This window comes from Rhinichthys klamathensis, unplaced genomic scaffold (genome assembly GCF_029890125.1).
Source record: "Rhinichthys klamathensis goyatoka isolate OS25496 unplaced genomic scaffold, OSU_Roscu_1.1 h1tg000082l_1, whole genome shotgun sequence".
NCBI classification, from domain to species: Eukaryota; Metazoa; Chordata; class Actinopteri; order Cypriniformes; family Leuciscidae; genus Rhinichthys; species Rhinichthys klamathensis.
The window spans coordinates 1229308-1252662 of NW_026606624.1; the positions used below are offsets into that span (position 1 = coordinate 1229308).

A 23355-nucleotide genomic window follows, 5' to 3' on the forward strand; every position below is an offset into this window, starting at 1 on the left:
TGTTAGAAACTCACGCTTACGGATGACGTGGTCGTTGAGCGCCCTCAGGCGACCGTTATGATTACATTCAAATGACTACACAATTTACAGATGATTAACGAATATTTTTAAATCATCCACCAAATTATCATCTCTTTCTTGCAGTTTAATGAGTAAACAACGAACATCAAGACATACGGTCCGCTCATGGTGTTAATTAGATCTCTCTTGATGAAGTCCGCTATACCAAATCTTGCTATATAAGCGATCTTGTTCGGTCCGCACGTAAACGTTTTCGCAATGCTCGAGCGCCTTCACACCCAATGTCCCTAACGTTAGCTGTATTATCTTCTTGCATATTTTGCAGCGAGCTTCATATCTATTGCTAGGGACAGCTTGTAACCAGCTGCAAAACTCACCCTTATCGAGCCAAGTCATGTTAAACACACACTTCCCCTGTCCCCATGATATTTGAAAACTACGCGCTCGACGACAGCCCCGACTTAACGTTGCAACTTGCACGAATTCGGCGGGCAGGTAGCTAGTGAACCAACTTCCTTCACTTTATTGGCGGCGCGGGTTACATACCGCCACCTACTTTACAGGAGTTATACCTGCAGTGATCACGCAATGGGATTATCACATGGGATTATCATCATCACGTAGCCTACTAGAAAACAAAACAACCAACATTTTATTTTCGGCGGACAACGCTTGACCACAATTAACAAAATTAACGAAGGTAAGAATTTTAAGACTTGGGTAAATTAAATTTAAGACCTAAACTTGTGTTTTTTAGACTTTTTGAGGCCTTAAATTTCACTTTCTGAATTTAAGTCTCTTTTAGACTTTTTAAGACTCCGCGGGAACCCTGCACTCACATGTCTGTGATAATTGGATTTCAGTAGCTGACTGCATGAATGCGAGTGAACTTAGTTAGGAGAGAGTAAATAGTTAGAGTAGGTAATGTGTCCATGTAAACTAGTTGGTTATATATGTTTTATATTACGGGGCTGTTGAATGCTTGATTCTGATTGGTTGACGAACGCTCTAAGTTGTGCAATTATTTTTAGGGAAACGCACGGCTAAAGAAGTTCCAGGCAGGTCTTGACCGCATTAGTTTCATATCACTTCGCCAAATCATTTTAGTTATTTCAAAGGTCTTTACAGCCCACAAAACTGACGATCTTATCAGTAAAATAGTTTAGAAACTTTAAAGCTACATGACATTTCTAACTAGCGAGATGCACTGCAGATAAACATAGTTTCTCTATTAGTAGATGTTGGTGCCAAACACTGTTGAGAGACGCACAGACTGAGGTAATTCACACACGCTTAATCTCTGTCTCTCTCTCTCTCTCTCTCTCTAATAACTGCATTAGACTGCTAGCAGTTGCTTAAGTCTCCGTTACTAGCTCTAAAATGACATTTTGGAATTAGCAACGGAGGCTTGGGATGAGATGTGTAAAAAAAAATTGTCCCACACACAAGAGCGTTTTAAGGACAAAAACTTGGCAAACGTCTTGAGATACATCATGTTTTGAGGTGTGGTAACTGTAGAATAAGTGGAATAATTGACTCTGGGCCGTGGAATTATTAGAAAAATAATGAACACCCGAGGTGCATTACCACCTTGAGTGTGCATTATTTTTCTAATAATTCAACGGCCCGTCGTCAATTATTCCTTACATGTGTGATGATGAGGACACAACATATGCACATCTACTCATTCACCTCTCTCAGCTTGCTTGGTCTCATCAGTTGTAAACACTCCAAGGATAAAAGATACATCTCTCCCAGCATGCTTTTTGCACAACAGATCGGTTAAAACCTCCCTTGAATGAGACAAATGTCAGGAAATTGTTGAATTTTGAAGTAAGCGATGTCACATCCAATTAAAATAGTCAACAATAGAACAAGGAGCTTTACTAGGCTAAAGCGGGGATGGGTTTGATGAACTGTCTGTAGGCAGCAGGATGAGGAACATAAAATAATGGCTGTCTCTGTTTGAGCCTCTAAGAGCTCCAAGTACCGATCTGGCACAATCAACCGCACATTTCATACAGACACTTAAAGTACAAATCAATGCTGCAGTCCCTCTGAAATAATTGGAACACAGTAATATAAACCACAATGGCATCAGTGGAAAAAAGCAGACTTCTGTTTCCTTTGCAATGGCAGCTTCTGATTGTACTATGTCTTGAAGGCATGGCTGTTGCTTCAGGAGGTGGAAGAACGGTTTGTCTAATCAGTAGCAAGAAGCTGTTTTTCATTAAAAGTCATCATTGGCTGGAGAGATCCTAGGCTCCGGATAATCTGTCTCACTATGGTTTGGGTCTGATTCAACGTGGATCACGTTGAGTTTCTGGGAATTATGTCTAACCTCATGGTGACATGGTGGGATGTGAGCCAAAAAGTGTAGGCTAATTGGGATGTAATCTGGAGGTAACAAAGCGAGTTACAGAGTATTCTGAGATCTGTTTTACTATTACACATAGTGAGTTTAGACTAGTGTGTAAATAAACAATGAAAGCATAGATGGTTGTGGTAGAGATTACATTTTCTAAAATAACTGGTCAGTGGTTTACCTGAACAACTAATCACCTAATCTTAAATAAGCCCTTAATAATTAGGCTGGTCTCAGATTCACCCTATACTGAACAGACATATTTCTTAAGAAATAAAAAAAAACTTTTAGATAGAAACTTTAAAACTTGACAAAAGCAAAAAATAATAATAAAATGCAATGCAACGTCTTAAACAACAGCTAATATAAAATAAAGATAAAAATATCAATAAAAATAACCAAATAAAATAAAACAAAACAAAGCATCATGACCCTTGTGATTCATCCCTATTATGTGTTCAAACAGGTTAACAAAAATGAAAAGTTGAATTTAAAATAGTTAAATGAGTATGAGCGTCCAACATGGCAACCACCTGTGGTACTAGTGTTAATTTTGTCAGCTATTTTTACATTTAGTCTTAGTCCTGTGTCAAATGTACTTTTTATCATATTTAGTCAACCTTGCTCTGTTTTCATTCAGTCAAGTTTTAGTCGACTAAAAGCCTGGGCATTTTAGTCTAGTTTTAGTTAAAAAAAAAAAGAAAAGAAAAAAAGTCATATTTTCGTCATGCTACATAATGGTTAAATTGGCTAACGATTATTTTGCTTAAAATTATAATCACAACAACTGTTGTCATTTGAGAAATTTATATTTGTATTTCATCAGAATTATTGCACTTTCATATACAGTATAAGTACAAATCTAGAGAATGTCTCATAATGTCTCATCAAACTCATATGCATGGTTTATTTGATCTAATCTAGTTTCCTGATTTTTTTCATAGGCTATTTGTCATAAATTAACCCATTATCTACATTATGAAAACAAGACATATCTCTCAAATTAAAACGGTGAAATTTCTAGCCTAATTCCAAATTACATTCATGTTTTTTAATAAACAAATAAATAAAAAGACCTACATAGGTGCATTTATTCATATAGTCACGATTCATGTTTGGAATTATTACAGACGGTGTGATCGCAGTTTTAGTCACAGAAACCAGCGCAAGCGGCTTTTGAAGGAACACAGACTGGCTGAATGACACTTTAATTTTGCAAAATATCTCAAATGGAGATCGCTGAACACCAGCTTACATATTTGTCTGTGTTTTTGAAGTTTTCAGATCATTTGTGCTTCTTCAGCTGTGTTTAGAGAGAGAGTAAAACATCGTGTGTAAAACAAAATGTGTTCTTTTAACAGAAAAGCTCTGATTGGGGGATTTAAATTCTTGAAATCTGGCAACTGCAAGCACGAAAGCTCGTCGCGGCTTGTTAAAAACAGTCTGTAATACAAAAACAAAGAGAGGTTGTAATGCATTTATTTTTTAACTACATTTTAGTCTCATCTTTTTTTGTCAGCAATATTGCATGTTGCTATAGTCAGTTATCGTTTAATGACGTTGACGTTGTCTCGTTATAGTCTCGTCTTAGTCATGGAAGAAAAGGTCGTCAACAAATATTTTTCATCATAGATTTCGTTAACGAAATTAACACTATGGTACCAAAGCACCCAGTTCAGACCAAAAAAAAAAAGTTAAAGTAAAAAAAAAACACTAAAAAAAACCCTGTCAACGTGTAGACTTACCAGCCTGGTTAGTAGTGATGTTGACTGATGCATATTGGGGTGAATAAGGGCTCTGGTCTGATACACCGTTGACAGCCTGGACTTCGAAAGTGTACTGGGTGTGAGCCAGAAGTTCACTTATAAAGACCCGGCTCTCCGTGAGCCCCAGCTGTCGTGGAACGAACTGCACGTTGTCCCCACAACGCGTGCAGCCCCCTCTGCCACCTCCGCAACTCTTGCAGATGATGTTGTAGACCACGTCATCACGACCACCAGTCTCCCGCGGAGGATTCCACTCCAGCATCAGTGAAGTCTCATTCACACTGGAGATGACATTTTGAGGAGCCGATGGCACAGCTGGAAAAACAAACAATTTTTTTTTTTTTTACGAAAGTCTGAAAGAAAAATTAGGTTACCCCTGTAAATGACTCAAATAATTGTTATCTGCCCTTTGTTTGAAATATATTAGGGGTGTAACGGTTCTCTGTAAAAAATCGAACCGACGGACCGTTCTCCACCCAAGGTTCGGCACACACTTGCGCCGCGTTTTTCAAAAAAATCTGACGCCGTATGGTTTGCTGAAAATAACAAGACTAATAGGCTAATGCATGTTTCTGACGATGGATCCGCATTCTGGCTTCCCTTAAACTTTGTTCAATGCTCTACCATGACGAGTCATTTACGCCGCCATCACCCGGGTGTCGATAGTGCGCAAGTGCAGGTCAGACCTGAACAGCACACATTGCTATCAGTGTTTAAACTAAACTCATTTGGCAATTTAAACATTTAAGAAGACGCAAAAGAGAACTTGCGCACGTTGTGAGAAGATTTGTGTGAGCACTCATCTGAAGCGTGCACATGAAAAGCCTTGCACTCAAACAGTGCGCAAATATTGAGTTCTCACGGACAATTTTACACACAAATGATGTCAACATGCCCATATTGGCGAGCATCCTAGCAAACAGTAGGTTATGTCTTAAGTAAACGTAAACCGTTCTGAAAGATCAGTGTACTGGATCTGTGTATTATGTCTTAAAGTGACAGCAGCCGAATTTTCCTGCTGCTGTCTGTGTTTTTAATGTTAATCAAACAACAAAAGACAAGGGAATAACTCACATACCTTTTATCGCTAGGATAGTAGCGTGACAAATAAATGAAGGAAGGTGAAGGAGATGAAAGGATCGGTAAATGTGAAGTCGGACTTGAACTCCCAGTCCCAAAACCCACTTAAACTTACCAGCCCAAATGTGTCAGAATGTGTGCTAAGCACTTTAATTTGAATTTTCAGAGGGGTAGACAGAATAATACAATGAAACAATGTACGTTGTGTGCAATTCCATGTGTATTTCCTTGCATATTTCCATCATGCTAATTTGAATTACGATAACATCACACAAATCACAGGCTTACTTGGGTCTATTGAAAAAAAAAAAATTTCCGAGCTGTTCCTGTGTTTGTAAACATCATTTGCATTTGCTCATGCACACACAGCACATTTGAAAAAGAGTAAGAGCACACCAAACAAACGCACCTCTGAGATCTCGTCCTGACTGACAGCCCAACTAAAGCTAACAATACCCTGTGTTTATCTTCAGCCGGCATGTGCTCCCAATTACTGTGGGTGCTCCTCTAGGGCCAAGTGAGGTAATCAAGAAACAACCCACTGCTTTTTGCCCTTTTAAAAAAGCCCCCCCAAAAATGAAGCCTCCAATTGATTACCTATTTACAGCTGTGAATCATTAAGAGCCATCTCTGTCTTGAAGCTCTGTCGCACGCAAAACTGTATCTAAACATCCCATTCCCAGGTTAGTGGGCGGTAAAGGCTGCTGTTTCCTCTCTTTAATCAGGCAAAGGCCCACTGAGCTTCAACTCTGCGACACGATGCTGCTCTCTTATTCACAACAGCTGCTCTCCTCCCAGGGCCAGGCTTTTGCAAATGGCTTTTGTAAAAAAGCTGTCTCGTTCTTCCCTTTCTTTCTCCTTCGTCTCTGCCCCCACCTTGGCTTTTTCAGGAAGAGACAAAAACATGCCGTTCACAACAACATAAGGAGCTGTCTGTCTCTCTTTCCTAGTCTTCATGGCCTCATCTGTTTCAATAATAGGGCCATGAGTAATTTTTCTCTGCCTGATCTGTAGTCAGTGGGAATGAAGAGAAAAGGCTGCTGTTTGCAATGGTTTTGGAAGAGAGGTGTGCTGTTGACTATGCTGTAGGGGTAGAAAATACGTCTTATCCATTTTAGTGATTTACTTTGTATTGTTGGATCAGTCGGATCAGTTTGGATTTTTCAGCACATTCATGCGCACCAAGCTAAAAATATTCACAATGTAATTTTTGTATCATTTATTTATTCATATGTGTAAATGTATTTATTAAAAATTTGATGCTATTATACTTTAAAGTTTCTGCCAGATAAAAACTATATCTTTATAATTAAGACATTATTAAGACATTATATCCTAATTTTGTGCAAGATACATACTCAAAGATTAAAAAATACTATATTTAAAAACAATGTATTTTTTCTTTTCTTTTTTAAAGACATTGAAAGTTCACACTGAAAGTTCAGAAATATAGTTTTAAAATTAGGCTTTCATGTAGATTTGGAAAAAGCATAGAGGACGCACTTGTACAGGGCATCTCTAAGGGGTCAGAGTCTGTGCGGTAATATCCATTTCGGCAGACACAGTTGGTGGCTCCGTCGTTGGTTGTGCGGCTGTTGATTGGACACTGCAGGCATTTCTCGTCACCTTGCGCAGTCTTGAAGAAACCTGAAGGGCATGCTGAAACAGAGACAAAAAAAGGGATGAGAGAAGGACAAGAAAGTGAACTTTTTAATATTACATGATTCCCAAGTGCCGGAGGACACTAAAGAATGATGGGCCTCTGAAGTCAAGCTGAAACACACTTTGGAGCATTTCACACATGTAAAGAGAACCAGTATAGTCAGGTAAACATAGCATGTTCAGTATATGGGGCTGAATAATTCAAATCATGTGCGCTTTCATGACACGCTAAGAGCATTCCACTTCATGTGATCTGCTCATGGATGTCCTCACTTTGATAATTAATAGGTTGATTGTAGAAACAGCGTGTAAAAGACAGGAAAAAAGGACAATAAGGCCAGAAACAGTATATTCATGTACAAATATGCAGATTAATGTGCTTCAGGTCTCAAGGATTGTGACTCCTCTTTTCTTGTTTCCTTTTGCGTACTTTTCACCTGTGACACCCACAACCACACATTTTGGAGTGAAAGAGAACATGAAAAAAAAAAAGAAGGGTGTGACTTGGTTTTATCAATAGGGAATTGATTGGATTGTGAAAAGCAGACCTCCAAAGCCAAGACTTTTGAGAAAGCTTTTGAATTGTGGAGGTCAAGTTCACTCTTGAGAACACCTCATTCTCAAAATAATGGTAATGGTTTCTTTTCAAATCTATATATTTTTTGCTGCTATTGTTAAGTTTTATTTACGTTAAACAGGGATTAAAGTGATGTCCTTGTATTGAATTCACCCGACTGGATGAAAGTCAGTCATACAGGCAGCAGAAAGTAAATACGGGAAAGTAAACAGCACGACAGCAGTTTAAAAAAAACTAAATTATGTTATGTTTTGGGTTATCTATCCCCACAAGACCACCAATGTGTATTAAGAAGAGAACAGGGTAATTTTTGATTTACATTGACTATGTTTGTTGTTTTAATCACCGTTGCTCTACCAGAGAGCAGGAGTGTATTTTCATGTGTACATACCGGAGTTCCCTGGAGGCCTTTCAGACCTTGCGAGTTTTCATGTTGTACTTCTCTGTACCAAACAAACAAAGCACTTCCCAAAGAGTGGGATAACTGACAAGCACTTGGCCCGGATGAACAGCACATTGCTGTGGAGTACATCCCCCAGCAGTAACCCAACCATGAGCGCAAGAGAAAAAGACCACAGCAAGTGACAGCCCACATCCACACACATCTGGAAAGAGAAGCCGTCTTGGCTCGCCAAGTTTGAAAAACTCTGTCACCCCATTCCTAATGGGTGACCTTGCTTCCACGCCAAATTATTTGAACACACCCTCAATATCTGAACCGTTTCAGAGGAGCTAAAAAGCAATAAAGCACAGACACTTCGGCCTCCATAGTCTAAGCTGGCAATCACGGCAAGGATTTGTGCAGCGGGCCGGCCAAGGAAAATGTCCGTCGACGGGTTTATTTGGAGAAAGCAACTCCAGTCAGGGTTCAGCCGTGCTCTTAAACACGCACAAATAAGCCGGACTGTACATCCGTCGAGGCGGTGAGATCACATTCTTACAGCTCAATTACAGGGGGCAGAGGTTAACTAGTGCCCAGTGGTCATTAAAGGGGAGTCTGTTATTCCAGTGAAATGTTTCAGACAGAAAGGGTGCTATTTCCCATTTCCTCTCACCTGTTCGCCACAGACCGTCTCTCTTGATCCCATTTCAACACCCTGGCAAACCACAGGACCAGCTCAGCATCTAGGAACACTTTAGACTGCCATACACGGACACACAAATACACGTTTTCACATTCCCTATTTGCACTCAACACATCCGCACTCATTTTCTTATTCCAAAAACACCCACGCTCTTTCTCCCTCTTAAGAGTTTAAGCAAACTTAGTCTTTCCCAAATCCAGCTGACAGGTTTCTATAAGCCTCCACCAGGAAACTGACAGCCCAGTTCCCCAGAACACGCACACACACGCACGCACACACACACCCAAATGTGTAAAAGCATGGCTAAATATCCCATGTGAATGAGTATAATAAACGTTTAGAAATGGACTGCTGGAAAAAATGCACAATGTGAAAGCGATAGAGCACCTCAGTTTAATATTAGATTTGACATGTTTTTCTTTTCAAATGATTTATGGCAAAACTAGCCGTGTGTAAAGTGAAATATGAAGCTTGTGTGTTCGGAGAAAGTGTCATTGGAGTCACCGAGACAAGCACAACTGCAAAGCTTCAGCATTTAAGATGAAACTCGGACAGAAAGGTAATCAAAAACAGCAATGGAAAGCAGACTGGACCCAAAAGGACTGAGATCAAAGAGAGAGAAAACAGGAAGAGATGGAAAACTGCAGCAAGAGTGCTTAAAATAAATCCGCTTTTGTCCCCTTGTCTATTAATGTATTTTAAAAATACATTTTAAATCCCGCTCTATGATGAGCAGGTTTTTAATTTTTGAATTACTCATTTTATATATATTTTCGGGGGCACAAGGTCAAAAATGTCCGGGTGATGCAACTTTTTATCATGAAGGGGGGCCTCATTAAACAAATTAAATTCTTGCGGGGTAAAAAAAAAAACCTTTGAACTCTAAAATTAAAAATGTTTAGCATATTAGCTTTTTTAAATAAAAAAATACATTTATTCTAACAAAACTGCTTCACTGCATATTAATACAGTATTTGGGGGAAAAAAACTTTGTAAAATAAAAGTCCTGTAGTGTGACCAACAAAGTCATGTGGTCCAACCAAAATGGGGAAAAAAACCTTGAATGATGTCATAGAGAGGACCCTGCAGACAGAAATGAACACTTTCTTGAAAATGGTCAAATAATAATAATAATACAAAGAGTACATATCTAAGAACTTGGCACAAGTGTTTCAAACTAGATTTTTCTTGTATCGTCATTGACCCATTAAGAGTTGTCTTAACACCTTATCTTGCAGGTTGACATACGCTAACTAGTGTTGAAGGGAAAATTGTGTGCCTTCACTACAAAAACAGAAACTGAGACACCCTCCACAAACTCTGCCAGTCTCCTAGAGAGGCTGAGCCTATGCCACACTGACGAAGGAAGGGGGAGGAAGGCACTCAGTATCCACGCCTGACTCCACCACTTGCCGTCTGGGCATGACCTTGCATGTCTCCATACTTGCTTCCAGATGGTTCCATCCAACTAAGGGAAATAATATCAGCCGTGCTAAAAACGTGGGGACTGTGCTAAACATGGCTGTAGAAGCGTACGACTCTGCTCGCAGAACTACCCTGTGCGGAGGAATGCAATCGAGAGAAAAACCGTGTCAGCTGTAGCCCCAGGGACGATAGAAACCCTGATTAAAGACCACATCAGTGCTTTGATACAGCTCGCATCCAGATTAGAAATGGTTTCATTGTTTGATCACAATGTTTCTCTTCCAAGCTCAGAATGGAAATAAAAAAGGTCTGCTTTGTTTTTTGTGCAAAATTGAAATCTGTTTGTATAGAAAAAAAAAAAAATAATGACACTTTTGAAATTGAAACACTTTGGACCCTTTGGTCTCTTTTTTGATGAGAGTGATTAATCTGGTTCTCTAGCAAGGAAGAGATGAAGTAATTTTGAAATACATCCTTTACTGAAAAGATCAGCTTATTTACAGCATTAATTTACAACAGCCAGTCCATGCAGGTTTATACTGGTCTAGCTGACCAGCATTGACTTTAAGCTGGTTGACTAAGAAAGTCTTAAGCTTGAGAAGAAACCTATGGTGACACCATCTAGTGACAGATATGGCTGTTTCTTCACACCTTTATGTAATTTACCACACTAAACAATTTTGCCCATGTGTCATTTCGAATGAACATGTAAATTACCAACTTAAAATATCCTTTTAAAATAAAAAATATATTATTTACATATAGCTAACTATAAAATTAGCCATAGTAACACAAATAAGTTGCCTATTTTTAATAAGTTGCTCACCAAGCCTGCACTTATATGACCAATATACAGTAAAAACAGCAATATTGTGAAATAATATTAAAATATGAAAAAGTTACTTTTGATATTTTAAAATTGTATTTATTCCAGGGATGGTAAAGCTGAAGCAGCCATTACTTCAGTCTTCAATTAAGGTGTTAAACTGAAGAAAAAGAAAACAAAAAAAAAGAATTACATGTGTTAGCGAGTTCATTTTGACAGCCCTAATTTTAACATAAAAAAAAAACAACATACTGAGTCTAAGCATTTGAATAATAGTGCAAATTGAGAAAAACAATTCTCCAGTGATAATTACATATTAATTACCAATGAGAAAAGTGCAGAGTTATCAGTTTATTTGCTAAAAATCCACTAGGCCAAAAGCACTTCTAGTTAAAGAAACACCCATATACTGTCAATTTTATCCAGAACACATTAAAGAGGTTCAAGACCTGCCGTCAAAAACTTAGTTGTTGCATTTCAGTGACTACAGTAAGAAGTATTAAACGCAAACCGCCTGGCACTCTTTCAAACCTGGCCTTGCTTGTGTTTATTGCCCCTAATAACACGTGCAGACCGAGGAAAAGGTAGCAGTGGCATAATGGCAGGCTTAGAGGGCTGTGAGAGTGAAATCCCGTTGTGAACATGTGCTCGGGTGCCAGAACGCTAGTCATGTTTTATTACAGGTAATTCGCTGGCGATTTCAAAGATTGCCAGAGCGTTTTCATCCAGTCTGATTTACGTAGGTGCTAAAGAAAGAGGCGTACACGCAGATGGCTGCATGTGCACTGGAGCCGGTTGGTAGCGGGGCAGGAATGTGTGTGTACATGTACCGGCGGATATGGCTCCTACAGCTGCGTCCAATTCAGGAGCCAGGAGTGCAAACAACACAGGAGCCTTTGGGGCTGGCATTTCCATCATGGCTGCCTGTGCATTATGCTGGATGCTCTACAGACACTACTGGCTGTACACAGTGTCTAATCCAGCTAAAGTCACAGTTACTTAGGGAACAAAATAATAAACCTGGTCACTTATGTGCATATGCAATGAACATTTATGTACCTCGACCCATACACAGTCACATGTCCTTTGTTCCACACCAGAACAAAAAGGCCTCTTTGTCTGGGGTGACTGTAATAGTGACAAACTCGCCTCCCTTTTTTTATGCTGCCCGTCTATTCAGCCACTCAAAAGCTGGTTTGAAAGTACTGCATTTAATGAAAGCTACATTAAAGAGAGACCAGGGACAGAGGTGTGTGTGTGTGTGTGTGTGTGTGTTGGGGGGGGGGGGGCTGGTTGTGAAGAGAGATGCATGGAAAAGAAAAATAGAAAAGCGAAGAACCAAGGGATGCTCGGTTTTGTTTGCACAGCAAAAAATGTGCTGAAAGCAGGGAAATGGGGCAGAGTCTGAGGGGTTTTCTGTATGGATGGGGGAAGTCCTATTGTGACCAAGGGGAGCAGTGTGTGAAACAGATGGGTTATGTGTTTGTTACAAATCATCATACAACTGCTTTAGAGCATCTTTACATTTAATCAAACCTCAAAATTACTTTTAAATGACCTGGTAGTGGCTAGGAACCTTCTCATCTCAATGTATGTAAAAAAATAAAAAAAATAAAAGTGATATTAGGAGGAATGGGTGTTTGATACTGTTGTCCAAATTAATAGAATAGGCAACATTTAGGGATGCGCAATATATTGGCGCCATTTTGGTAGTTGGCCGATATTAGATTTCTTAATTTATCGACCAATACAAATATTTAATTGCGCATGCTCATTTAATTTATTTTTCCATTTAAATTACCTTTGCTGTCATCTAATAATTTTTAAAAACACTAATAGTTTAATAACACGGTTACATTTAATATTTAGCACAATGAATATCAATCTTTCATACTGTACATTATAATGTTGTGATGCCTAAATTCACTTGCACTTAAAACAGCTGTCTTTAATTTTTTATTATTAATTAATTTAGACAAAATAGTGTTGAATTTTAATTAGTTATCACGTTTAACATGAAAATCAGTTTCAGCTTATCACATTGACTAGAATTTTAATATTGTTCATCCCTAGCAACAACAGACAATAAATTCTTTAATGATATTGTGGATATTCAACAATATGCAAATTATGCAATGCGACTCTGAATGGAAGTGCAGGCAGACGCCTCCTGATATAGTTGGATACTAGTAGAAATTCCTACTAACATCAAAAAGAATAGAAATTATACTGCTTTTACTAGTAGTTTCTAATATGATCAAAATATTCAATATAAGAATATGCACGAGGCAGGGTAATATGAACAGGCAAGAGTGGTCTTTTGAATTCTGCTGAAATCTGCAGTTTTTTTACGCAATTACATGGGCAATTACTGTATACAGGTCTACACATGAAAAGGTAATAAAAAGTTCATCATTCACCATCTCAAGAGTGCGAGAGTTAGCGAAAGAACTCAGTTTGGAAAAGCATCAGTGGGTCTTAGAATTCAATTAAGGCTCAAGCCTGACCAGCTAATTCAATCAAGACTGTGTGAAAGCAATTAGACAACTGGCATTCAGCTCACCCCACCACACAGGCATAAATTACACATTTATTTCTCTCTCTAGGTCTTCTTATCTGATGCAATTAGCATGCCAGGAACATGTCTGCCCGGCATGTTAGTGAGGAACCAGGCCGTGGTCCCGGGAATAAAGAGGAGCATCAATGATCTTCTCAAGGTCTCTCAATGTCAACTCTGACTCCATCAGTCATAGTAACTGGTAACACAAAAAGGGTTGAGTAAGACATAGGTTAATCAGTGCCATATGCTAGGCTGTCTTACCACAGTATGGTCAGAGTAGACACCATATTTAATTTGACATGAACAAAATCGGGCAGTGAGGGACAGAAGAACAGCCCATTTAGTATAAAACTTTGAAAAGTCTTTTTAAAGTGGACAAAAAAATGCTGAATATTATGAATAAATACGGGTTATGAATATTAGATATGACCTAAGGCTTAAAAGGCTGTTGAAAAGGCTACTCAGAGTACTTCTATCCTTCACAACCAGGTTTTTTTTCACATCCAATTGCATTTGGTAATCTATTCTGACTGAAAGACTGCTACAGAGTTTCTCAACTAGTTATGATGTGTTAGCTACAGAAAATGAAAAGTCTTTGACAAGACACAATGGCCGCTTTTCCACCGCCAGGCCGAACGGTTCTCATTGCGAAACCGTTCCATTCCGTGCAGCTCCTGGCCAGCCGGCATGGTTATGGTTTCATTTTCCACTGTGGGGCAGATAACGGCTGCTGTTTGGAAAGTAATACAAAAGCGTCAGTTATTGCCTTGGTAACGCACAAGTTTACAGACGATATGAGATGTAAAGAACACCCGCGTTATGGAGGATAATCAGATTTATTTTAACTTTATTATTCATTAATTTCATGTTAATGTTGCTCAAATAGAGTGCTTAGCTAGCTACAGAGAAACTGGTAGCCAGGCAACAGACAAGTGACCAATTCTGAGTTGCGACGTCACGTCACATATTCTACCAGCACGGTTCAGCCCAATTAGCACCGCACAGACAAACACCTACCTGATCAGTGTGTGTACCCCTATCGGCGTCTGTTGGCGTTGGTCAGGGTTTGTTTTCATCTGGCTGACCATGTTCAATCAGTGTTTGTTGGGGCAGTGTGAATATGACAGTTATTCATTTCATAAAATTCTAAATCCAACTGCCAACTTGTTTGTTAGCGTTTGTCTGTGCGGTGTGAATTGGCCTTTAGACAAAAGTGCAGAGAATTCTGTACCGACAGGCTCAAGTGGAAACACAACTGGAACTGTTCCTTACCATTCTAAGAACCGTTCAGTGTGACAGTGGAAAAGCGGCTAATGCCGGGGACACACTTAACGACTAGCTGAAACATTCTAAGATGACTTTTCAACAACTGGAGGAGATTTTAAACACCGACTGAATGCAAGTGTCTCTGACTCAGCGCGTTTGGGCATGATCAGTCGTAAGCATCAAATTACATTCAGAATCGGCCTTACAGTCGTTAAGTGTGTCCCCAGCTTAATGTGACAAATATGTGTACTTCCCTGCTACATAGTATGCAAAGAGCATTACGTCCTATAAGCAGGATGTCTGTATACTAAATATGAATGAAACGGCAGAGAAACAATAAAAGGAGAAAGTGCAGCATCTACTGAGACTCTCAAGTGTGCAGCCAATGGATAAAATGGATATGGATGCTATCCCATGAGACCACAGGAGCTGAGCAACCATCAAGTTAAAAAAAAACTGAAATATTAATAAAAAAAGCTGGATGTTTAAACCCATCCCTGTGACTCAAACCACAAGCTCACGGCCTCGTGAGACTTTCAGAAGTTTGAAAACTCTAATTTGCGCGAAATTCTGACATACACGTGCAAATTTCTCATCAGAAATTAGGGGATACATCCTGGTGTCTGTGTCCAATCTTGGCCCCTTTGCAGTTGTTAGAGCTGTCTTCAGACAGGATCTGTAGCCAAAATCCGCCCAGCAGGCGCCGCCGCCACAAATTAAGAGCACCGGTGGAGTGTTTGTGGAGAGAGATTACAGGGAAATGTGTGTGGCACCTGGGAAAAGAGCTCTGTGGAGCGCCTGCAACAGCTGGAATGTGCCTATGAGCATGCTTATGTGTGTGCGGGCGTATGCATGCATTTGTCTAACGTGCATGCCTCACATTTTAGATCAATGCATAGTCCTCACATGTTGCAGTCAATAAACACACACCCAGAGAGAGAAGGAAAATGCAAATGCAAAATCTATTCTAGCTCAAAAGTATCCCCTGACATCAAATGGCTGAAGTGAAAAGGTGTGTGTTGTAATTAGGATAGATCAGAATTGACAACCTACTGTGTATGGGTTTGTCTGTTTTTCAAGTCATCAGAAAAGGTGCCCTCACAGACATTAATATAAAAAAATACTGCTGTTGCCAACTTTATCTATTATTCTTATAATAAACACACACACACACACACACACACACATTTATACAGATTTTTATAAGTTTGCTAAATGCATAATATAACAGTATAATAATAAAAAAATAATTTTTAAAAACACAACTTCACTTTTAAATTCATCAATTTAGCTTGAGAAGGCGCACTACAATTTATACATATACATTATATTACTTTTTGTATTTTTAACAAAAAAAAAAAACAAAAAAAAAATTCTTTATTAAAACTGTAAAAGACACCGGTTTCACAGAATGACTGTCTAAACACAGATCCAACAGATCGGTCACAGAAATGTCTGTTTCCTTGGTAAAAGGACAAAGAGGGCAGGAGGACACAGCAGAAACGCCGCCTCAGCTGCATTATAGGCCTTTACCGTAATGACAGAGAGAAACAGGGCATCTGATAATGGTCCACTCTCTTAGCTCCTTTGTTTGTTGTCCATAATTTGAAAAAATGGCAATGGGCAAATTAGTATTTTAGAGAGGAAGATGGATTCTGGCAATCATCAGATCACAAACATCCAGACGTTGGAAAAAGGAAAACACAAAGCGAAAGAAATGGATTTCTAAAGCTAAATCTGCAGCACAATTTTCTGTCATCCTCAGCAGTCTGAATTACAGGAATCTAAAAAGGCTGCTAATAAACAGACAGACAAGGATCATTTCGTGTAGGTGGATTGCTTGACAGAGGTCACAAGAAAGGTGTCACTAAAGGCAGACAAAAATAAATCTGTACACCACCACACACACACAACCATTTTGTACCTTCACTGGAGTCTGTTGCAGATGGTTGGGGAGGGACAAAGCTCAGCAGCCACATTCATCTCCATTAAAGAGCGGTTGTCAATCACAGCAAGCTGTCCAGTGAGATCGAGTAAAATTCTGGGGGATACAGTGAACTCTTGGGTGACTCTCAGAGCAGTCAGATGGGGGCCACAAAAGGACACCCAGCACAGACACACAAACACAAAGAGCTCTAGAAAACACTAAACTCCAGTTATTCCAAACCTCACAACATCAACCAGACCCTTGGCTAATTTGATTATGTTTTCAGTTACTACAAATGTAATAGACTCAGCTCTGAAACAAGATGGACATGGTGATCACATATACAGCAGCCTCGGCTCAAACCAAACCTGCAATCATTTTAGAGAAGGTCAAACTACACAAGCATTGCATACCTTTCATCCTCTATTGATATGACATGGCTTCATCTGACACCCTGATCTGGAAATCGGATGCTGCTATTGTGACGACAATGTTACGACAATTTGTAACTGGAATGGGTTCTGTCTACACCTGTCCTTCCCTTTCCTCTAGGGAGGGAAAATGAAAAGACGCGATGACTGTGGTGGTCTCGTTTTTCAAGATCTTTGTCCACCTTTGACATCTTGCCCTTGGTAACAGGTTACAATAGGCTACGCCCTCTGCTGCAAAATGACACGGCTTATTTGTGTCTTACTACTAAAAATACAACTAGCCATTCATCATTATGATGAAATAGCCCACCGTAGCCTAAGGCACAAAGGCCAAGCCCTTTATTAAGATGATAAACAAGCAGATGAATCATGCAATTTTGGTTCTGAAAACTCATGATAGCTGGATCGACGCGTCAGGACGCTTTATGAGTTTTGACTGTGCCTGTCAAAACCTTGGCCCAAAAACGTGCCCTTTCCTCAAGGACGAGGAAGTTGCCAGGGCAACAACAGCCGTTGCCATGCAGGGCCCTCCCTGGTTGTGCATGCATTCCATGTTCTGGTCAAAGGCGCGAGATGCCTCTTTCAGGAGGGGCGGAAGGAGAAGGGGGAGGGCGCTCCTCGCTGGAAACCAAGGTGTCTTCACGACAGAATCAAAATAAGATTGGAGGAGGAAGGTGTGTAGTTCTGAAAAAAAGGAAGCAGCGTGAAGGCAAACAAAGAGAATCAGTCAGGCAGATGAAAATGGGCCTAGATTTCCAAAATGCAGCTTTGAATCGCTGCGTGGCAAGGCAATGTTTTTCTCCGAAAGAATGGAAGGCGTTTGTGAAATTATGCCACCGAAATGTTTTTTTACCTTAATGCTTTAAACTCAGCCGCACGTACAAAAATCAATACAAACACAAATAAGTCTTCCGTTAAAAGGATGGCAGTTTTTTCCACGGGTAAATAATAGCTGCAAAGTGGGGAGTCGGCACTTGATGAGAAGCAGAAATGAAAGAGAGAGAGATTTAAGGAAATCGAGAGAGTCAAAGAGAGAGCGACAGGCAGTGAGACAGACAGGAAACGAGGGGGCTCTATTGTTGCCCGGCAGATGCAGTGTCTAATTGACAGAGACTGTCTGTGCAGCGTCCAGTGACAGTGGCGGCCTCAAGGTGGGGTGCGAAATGATGGGCAAGCTGCATAAAGGAGCTGTATGTTCCCTGTCAGAGCGGACAGCAGGCGAGGGAAAGGAGGGGACGGCTGTGGGGCAGAGGATCTAGGGAGAGCAGCTGGTGTCCAATCCTGTTGCGATCCCTTCCTACAGATATAAACGCAGATGCAATCGAAATGTGTCTAGTCGTGTTCATTCGATTCCACTCTTGTTTCTATTGCAAATCCCAGGAGGGTATTTATGTAAGATTATATCAGTTCTGACCAAAAGTTTAATGAGCCTTTGGGGAATCCGACCTCTATTATCAGTTTAATCTGCAAAAACAACAGCTGCATAATATCTCCAAATACACACAGAACCCTACACATAACATATGTACTATACAACTGTTTTTATATATCAACATCATATGTAGCTAAATCAATTAGTGTCAAAGTCCATTGGGTTTTTTTTCCCCCCATTTAAATATATATATTGATAAAAGCAAAATATAAAAGCATTACTCCTAAATTTAGAAAATAAAATGTTATTAAAATGAATCAATAAAATATATCTTTATTTTAAATATTTTATAAATAAATAAACATACACACACACACACACAAGCACCTGCAAAAGTATTCTTTTTCACATTTTGCTATGTTGCTGCCTTATTTTAAACTAATTTAAACTAGTTTTGTTTTCACATTAATCTACACTTCATAAACCATAATGACTAAGCAAAAAACAGATCTGACTGTGACAACTTTGCAAATATATTAAAAAGAAAACCTTTCAAACCTATTCAAACCTTTAACTCTGTACTTAGTTGAAGCACCCTTACAGCCTTGTTTTTTGGGGTATGATATGACAAGCTTTGCACATCTGCATTCGGTGATGTTCTACCATTCTTCTTATCAGACCCTCTCAAGATCTGTCAGGTTGGATGGGGGCTATCGGTGGACAGACATTTTAAGATAGTTTAACAAGGCGGCAACATAACAAAATGTGAAAAAATTAAGGTGTTTGAATAGTTTTGCAAGCCACTGTACACACACACACACACACACACACACACACACAAGTTTAGGGTCAGTAAGATTTTTTTTGAAAATTACTCTCACTTTTGATTAATTGAATGCATCCTTGCTGAATACAAATATCAATTTATTAAAAATATATCTTACACTACCATTACAAGGTTTTTTATTTCTTTATATTAGGAAGTTTGCACATTTACATGATTAAAACGGTTTACACAAAAATATTAAGCAGCATAGCTGTTTTTTAAGCTGTTTCTTGAGCAGTAAATCAGCATATTATTATAATTATTTCTAAAAACTCATGTGACATTGAAGACTGAAGTAATGATGCTGAAGATTGGAGTTTATGAACAGACAGACAGACAGACAGCTTTCCTGCACAAAATGATGAAAACAAGACATTGCATGGATTCAAGCAAAAACCTGTATAAAACCGCGTCAATATTCAGCATTATTGTGTGCCTCCCTGAGGCGTCTACACCTGCATTTTCCTGGGCGGGCATTGTTCGTCGGCAATTCATTTAAAGGGTTTAATGGTGGCTATTTAGGGGTGGAATACATTATAAGTGTCAATCATCAAGGCAAAGAGCGGTTGCGCTACTTAAGCACATATTCTTTACGTGCATTGCATCAATTAATTAGCCAATAAATTATGGGTTTTACTGATAAAGAAAAAAACACTTGCCGGTGTTGTATGCTCCCCTAAAATGTCTTCCCCTTCACCACTGTCTGCTTAACCCTGTTACAGAGACTCTGGGGCCGGCTCTGTAGTCTTGCATTTGTACCAATCAATGGAGCCTGTTAAAAGCAGACCCTGGGGGTCAGGGAAATTAAGCGGCTCTGCTTGTGTGGAGAAGGGGCCAGACCAGCACGAGGTGCGTGGGGGGATGAGCAATGCTTCTCTGTTGCTATGGTGACCGGGTGCCAAACTACTATTCGCAGTCTCCTTCATATTGGCCGATCAGCCCTTTGAGAACAATGACATCTCCATGGCATGGGGAAGGCCATTATATAAATGTTAGGCGAAGTATGTTGAAGAAATTGGGATTTATATATTAAAAAAGATTGCTTTGTCAAGCTTGACAGGGCAGAGGTTTTCAAACTTTTTGATGCAAAGGCCCCCCAAATGTGATTAACTCCTTGTGGGACCATCCTATTAAAATTAAACTGGCTATATGCCATCATGCACAAACACACATTTAATAAGCATATTATTATTATATACTGTACATACATATAAAATATATTATGAAGACAACATGTTTTACTATACTAAAAAAATGCAATTAAACTAAATGTTATGTGAAGGATTATAGAAAACAATTACATGTACTAAATCAATTTAGTCCAATAAAAGTCTTATTTCAAATTAAACTAAATCATGCCTAATTTTGTAAATTACTTCTAAAAGCCCTTAAACACACACAAGTACAAAAATAAAAATACAATAAATAATAAATAAATACCGGTACACATCACCTTGCGGACCTCAGATTAAAAACCCCTGCCTTGCACGAGTCAGTGTAATGAATCAATCCAGATATTGAAAAAAGTATAAAACCATTTTTAAGTTATTTTCTAGGTCAAATCAATGGCTCTCAAAAGAACAATTACGTGTGTTTTTATTCTTTTTGGACCACACACACTAAGAGCATGAACTGACCTCCTAAAATCAGTTCACGCTGGAATGAAACATGGGACATTTTTCCCACAAAAGATAATGTGTGCTTGGTTTACTGTTGTAAGGAGACCATATCTCATGACAAGTAGCTATAGCATTTTCGCACACTCCATTATGTTCCTAAAACCCCACCTGAAAACGATATAATCATTTATGAGACCACAACACAACTCGTTTCCGAAAAAATGAGTGTGAGAAATTCACTCATACGTCTATGCATTACTGCTGCTTTAAACACAGGTGCACATATCACGTAACATAATTGTCACCGTAACTTTCTCACTACACAACGTGCCAAACCCCAAAATCAACACGATCCCTCCCTAAAAACATTTCAACTTCCAAAAACACTAAGCGTTACCATGGGAATGGAGGCCAAGTACATCTTGGAATTCAGCAGAGTCTGATTAGGATGGGCCAATTACGACAGGTCCAGCTGTCAATCATCATAAACTGCGAATTCATCAAACAAATGCCGAACTCACGGAGCCGCAATTGAGACATTCCGAAAACATGTACCTGTCATATTCACACAGACTGGTGCAGAACTCAATGCCAGGCCCGTGACAGCTCATTACTGTAATATGAGCTCATGGTGGTTGTTTGCCAGAAGGTCACTTATATACTCTGTGTGAGAAATTAGTGTTTATATATGACTTATATATAGAGATATTTATTTCTTTGCACCTCATTTGTTGGCTGAAGAATTTTAGCATGGGGAAGAGCAGTTGAGTAAATATTGGGTAAACGCCAAGTAAAACATATACGATCACATGGAAGTAAATGCACACTTACTGGCATCGAAACGAGTTTAAAATCCCGTATCGTGACCGCAAAATGTCACTTAATCTAAATGAAGCATAATGGGACCCCCGGAGGTTCAGCCCGGAGACCGACTGTGACTGAGAAACTAGCAGGATTAGTCTAAGGTTTCTGGAGCTAGTAGGATTAACCCACAAGGCCTGACAGGACCGGTTGGACGGACACACTTCACAACAAAGATCTTTCTCCCTGGTGTAAGAAAGACATGACAATTGGATGCTGCTCGTTTACGGGGCCACATGCGGCTAGCCGGGATGTACCGCTCACAAGGCTGCCTGCCAGTACAGGGAGAAAAAAAAACAAGACAGGGTGAAACAAAAAGCACAAATAGCAGCATTCAAAGATCATTTAATGGCTTTCAGTAGATTGCAACAGCAAACCTTTACCAATGTGATGGAATTTAAATTGGGGGTGAATCGTTTAATCCCAGCTATGGAGCCCGGATGAATGATCCATGTCAGAGCATGGCTCTGGTCTACTTCGGCTTTTGCGTATGCTATGTATAAACACAGAGGCCTCCATCATGCTTTACAACCTGTGACGATATCTACGGTCTTTATGGGTTGGACCTGCTATTTAAGGTCCAGTGACACAGAACTGAACCGCAACAATTAAACAGGCGCCTACTGCTGGAGGTACATAGTGTTTTGAGCTGAACATGCTAATTGAGTCTATTTCCAGAGAGCTTGAAGCAACCTGGGCCTCCCAAAGGGTCAAATACCTGCTTATCAGCACAACTAACAGGTCATGCCCAGACAGGCTCAATTAGCCAGCACTTCAGCTTTGTATAGGACGACTCCTGCTTTCAGCACACACGCTCCATATCAACACAACCAGGGCGTCAACTGACAAGCAGAACTCTACAATAGCCTGATTGTGGCCTGTACTGAAAAGCTAAAGTGGGATACTGGATGAAAGATGGACCCTAGTCGCAGGAAGAGTGCTCTGTCTGGACATGAAATGCATGTTGCTAACACTACCATTTCAAAGCATGTGTATCACATGCAAAACTATGTAATCCTGACAATAGGGGATTATACAGAGTAAATAAGTTGATTTTCTGAATTACAAATTTTTTTTCAACTTGAACTTACGAAGCTGGAAGTTTCAATGTACCATGAAATAATGGCAAGAAATTAAAAAAATTCGCCAAATTGACAACTGAAATAATAAAAATCTGAATCAAATCTAACTGATAGCTTGTGAATAAGAACAGAATCAAATCTAACTGATAGCTTGTGAATTGGAACTGAATCGAAATAAATTGAAAGCTTGTAAATTGGAATTGAACCAAATCTTTAAATCTACAGTATATCAATACTCAGCCCAAATACTGACAGTTTGGACAATCAGAAACCAAACATTAGTCTTCAAACACATCTTGCATATTCCCTCAAACATTTTACTGACAGACAAAGTCAAATGTTGCCCTGTAACAAGGACATGGACTGTGCCAACCACTCTATGTGCACTGTCAAAAAACAAACCTTAGAGGCCAACCTCAAGTGTCTGAGCCTGTGCTTTGATGCATTCTCAATAACTTGTTTAATTTCTATACATTTCTCTGGCAAAAGCATCTAAAACAGAACATACTATTGGCATGTACGTTTGAGGTCTTGTTGAAAGACCTCAGACATGCTTGCACAACTACTTATTTTAACTAGTCAGTGGGTCAATGTTTACCTAATG

General features: G+C 39.4%; 1 protein-coding gene across 2 annotated transcripts in view; it reads right to left on the bottom strand.

Annotated features, from left to right (window-relative positions):
• Positions 1-23355, bottom strand: part of ephb2b (eph receptor B2b) — a 172202-nt gene that overhangs the window by 39308 nt on the left and 109539 nt on the right. For both annotated transcript variants that reach the window (XM_056251376.1, XM_056251374.1), the window contains exons 4-5: positions 6736-6891; positions 4132-4467 (exon numbers count right to left, since the gene is read on the bottom strand). In XM_056251376.1, coding sequence (XP_056107351.1) covers positions 4132-4467; positions 6736-6891 — 492 coding nt within the window. The remainder of the gene's footprint in view (positions 1-4131; positions 4468-6735; positions 6892-23355) is intronic.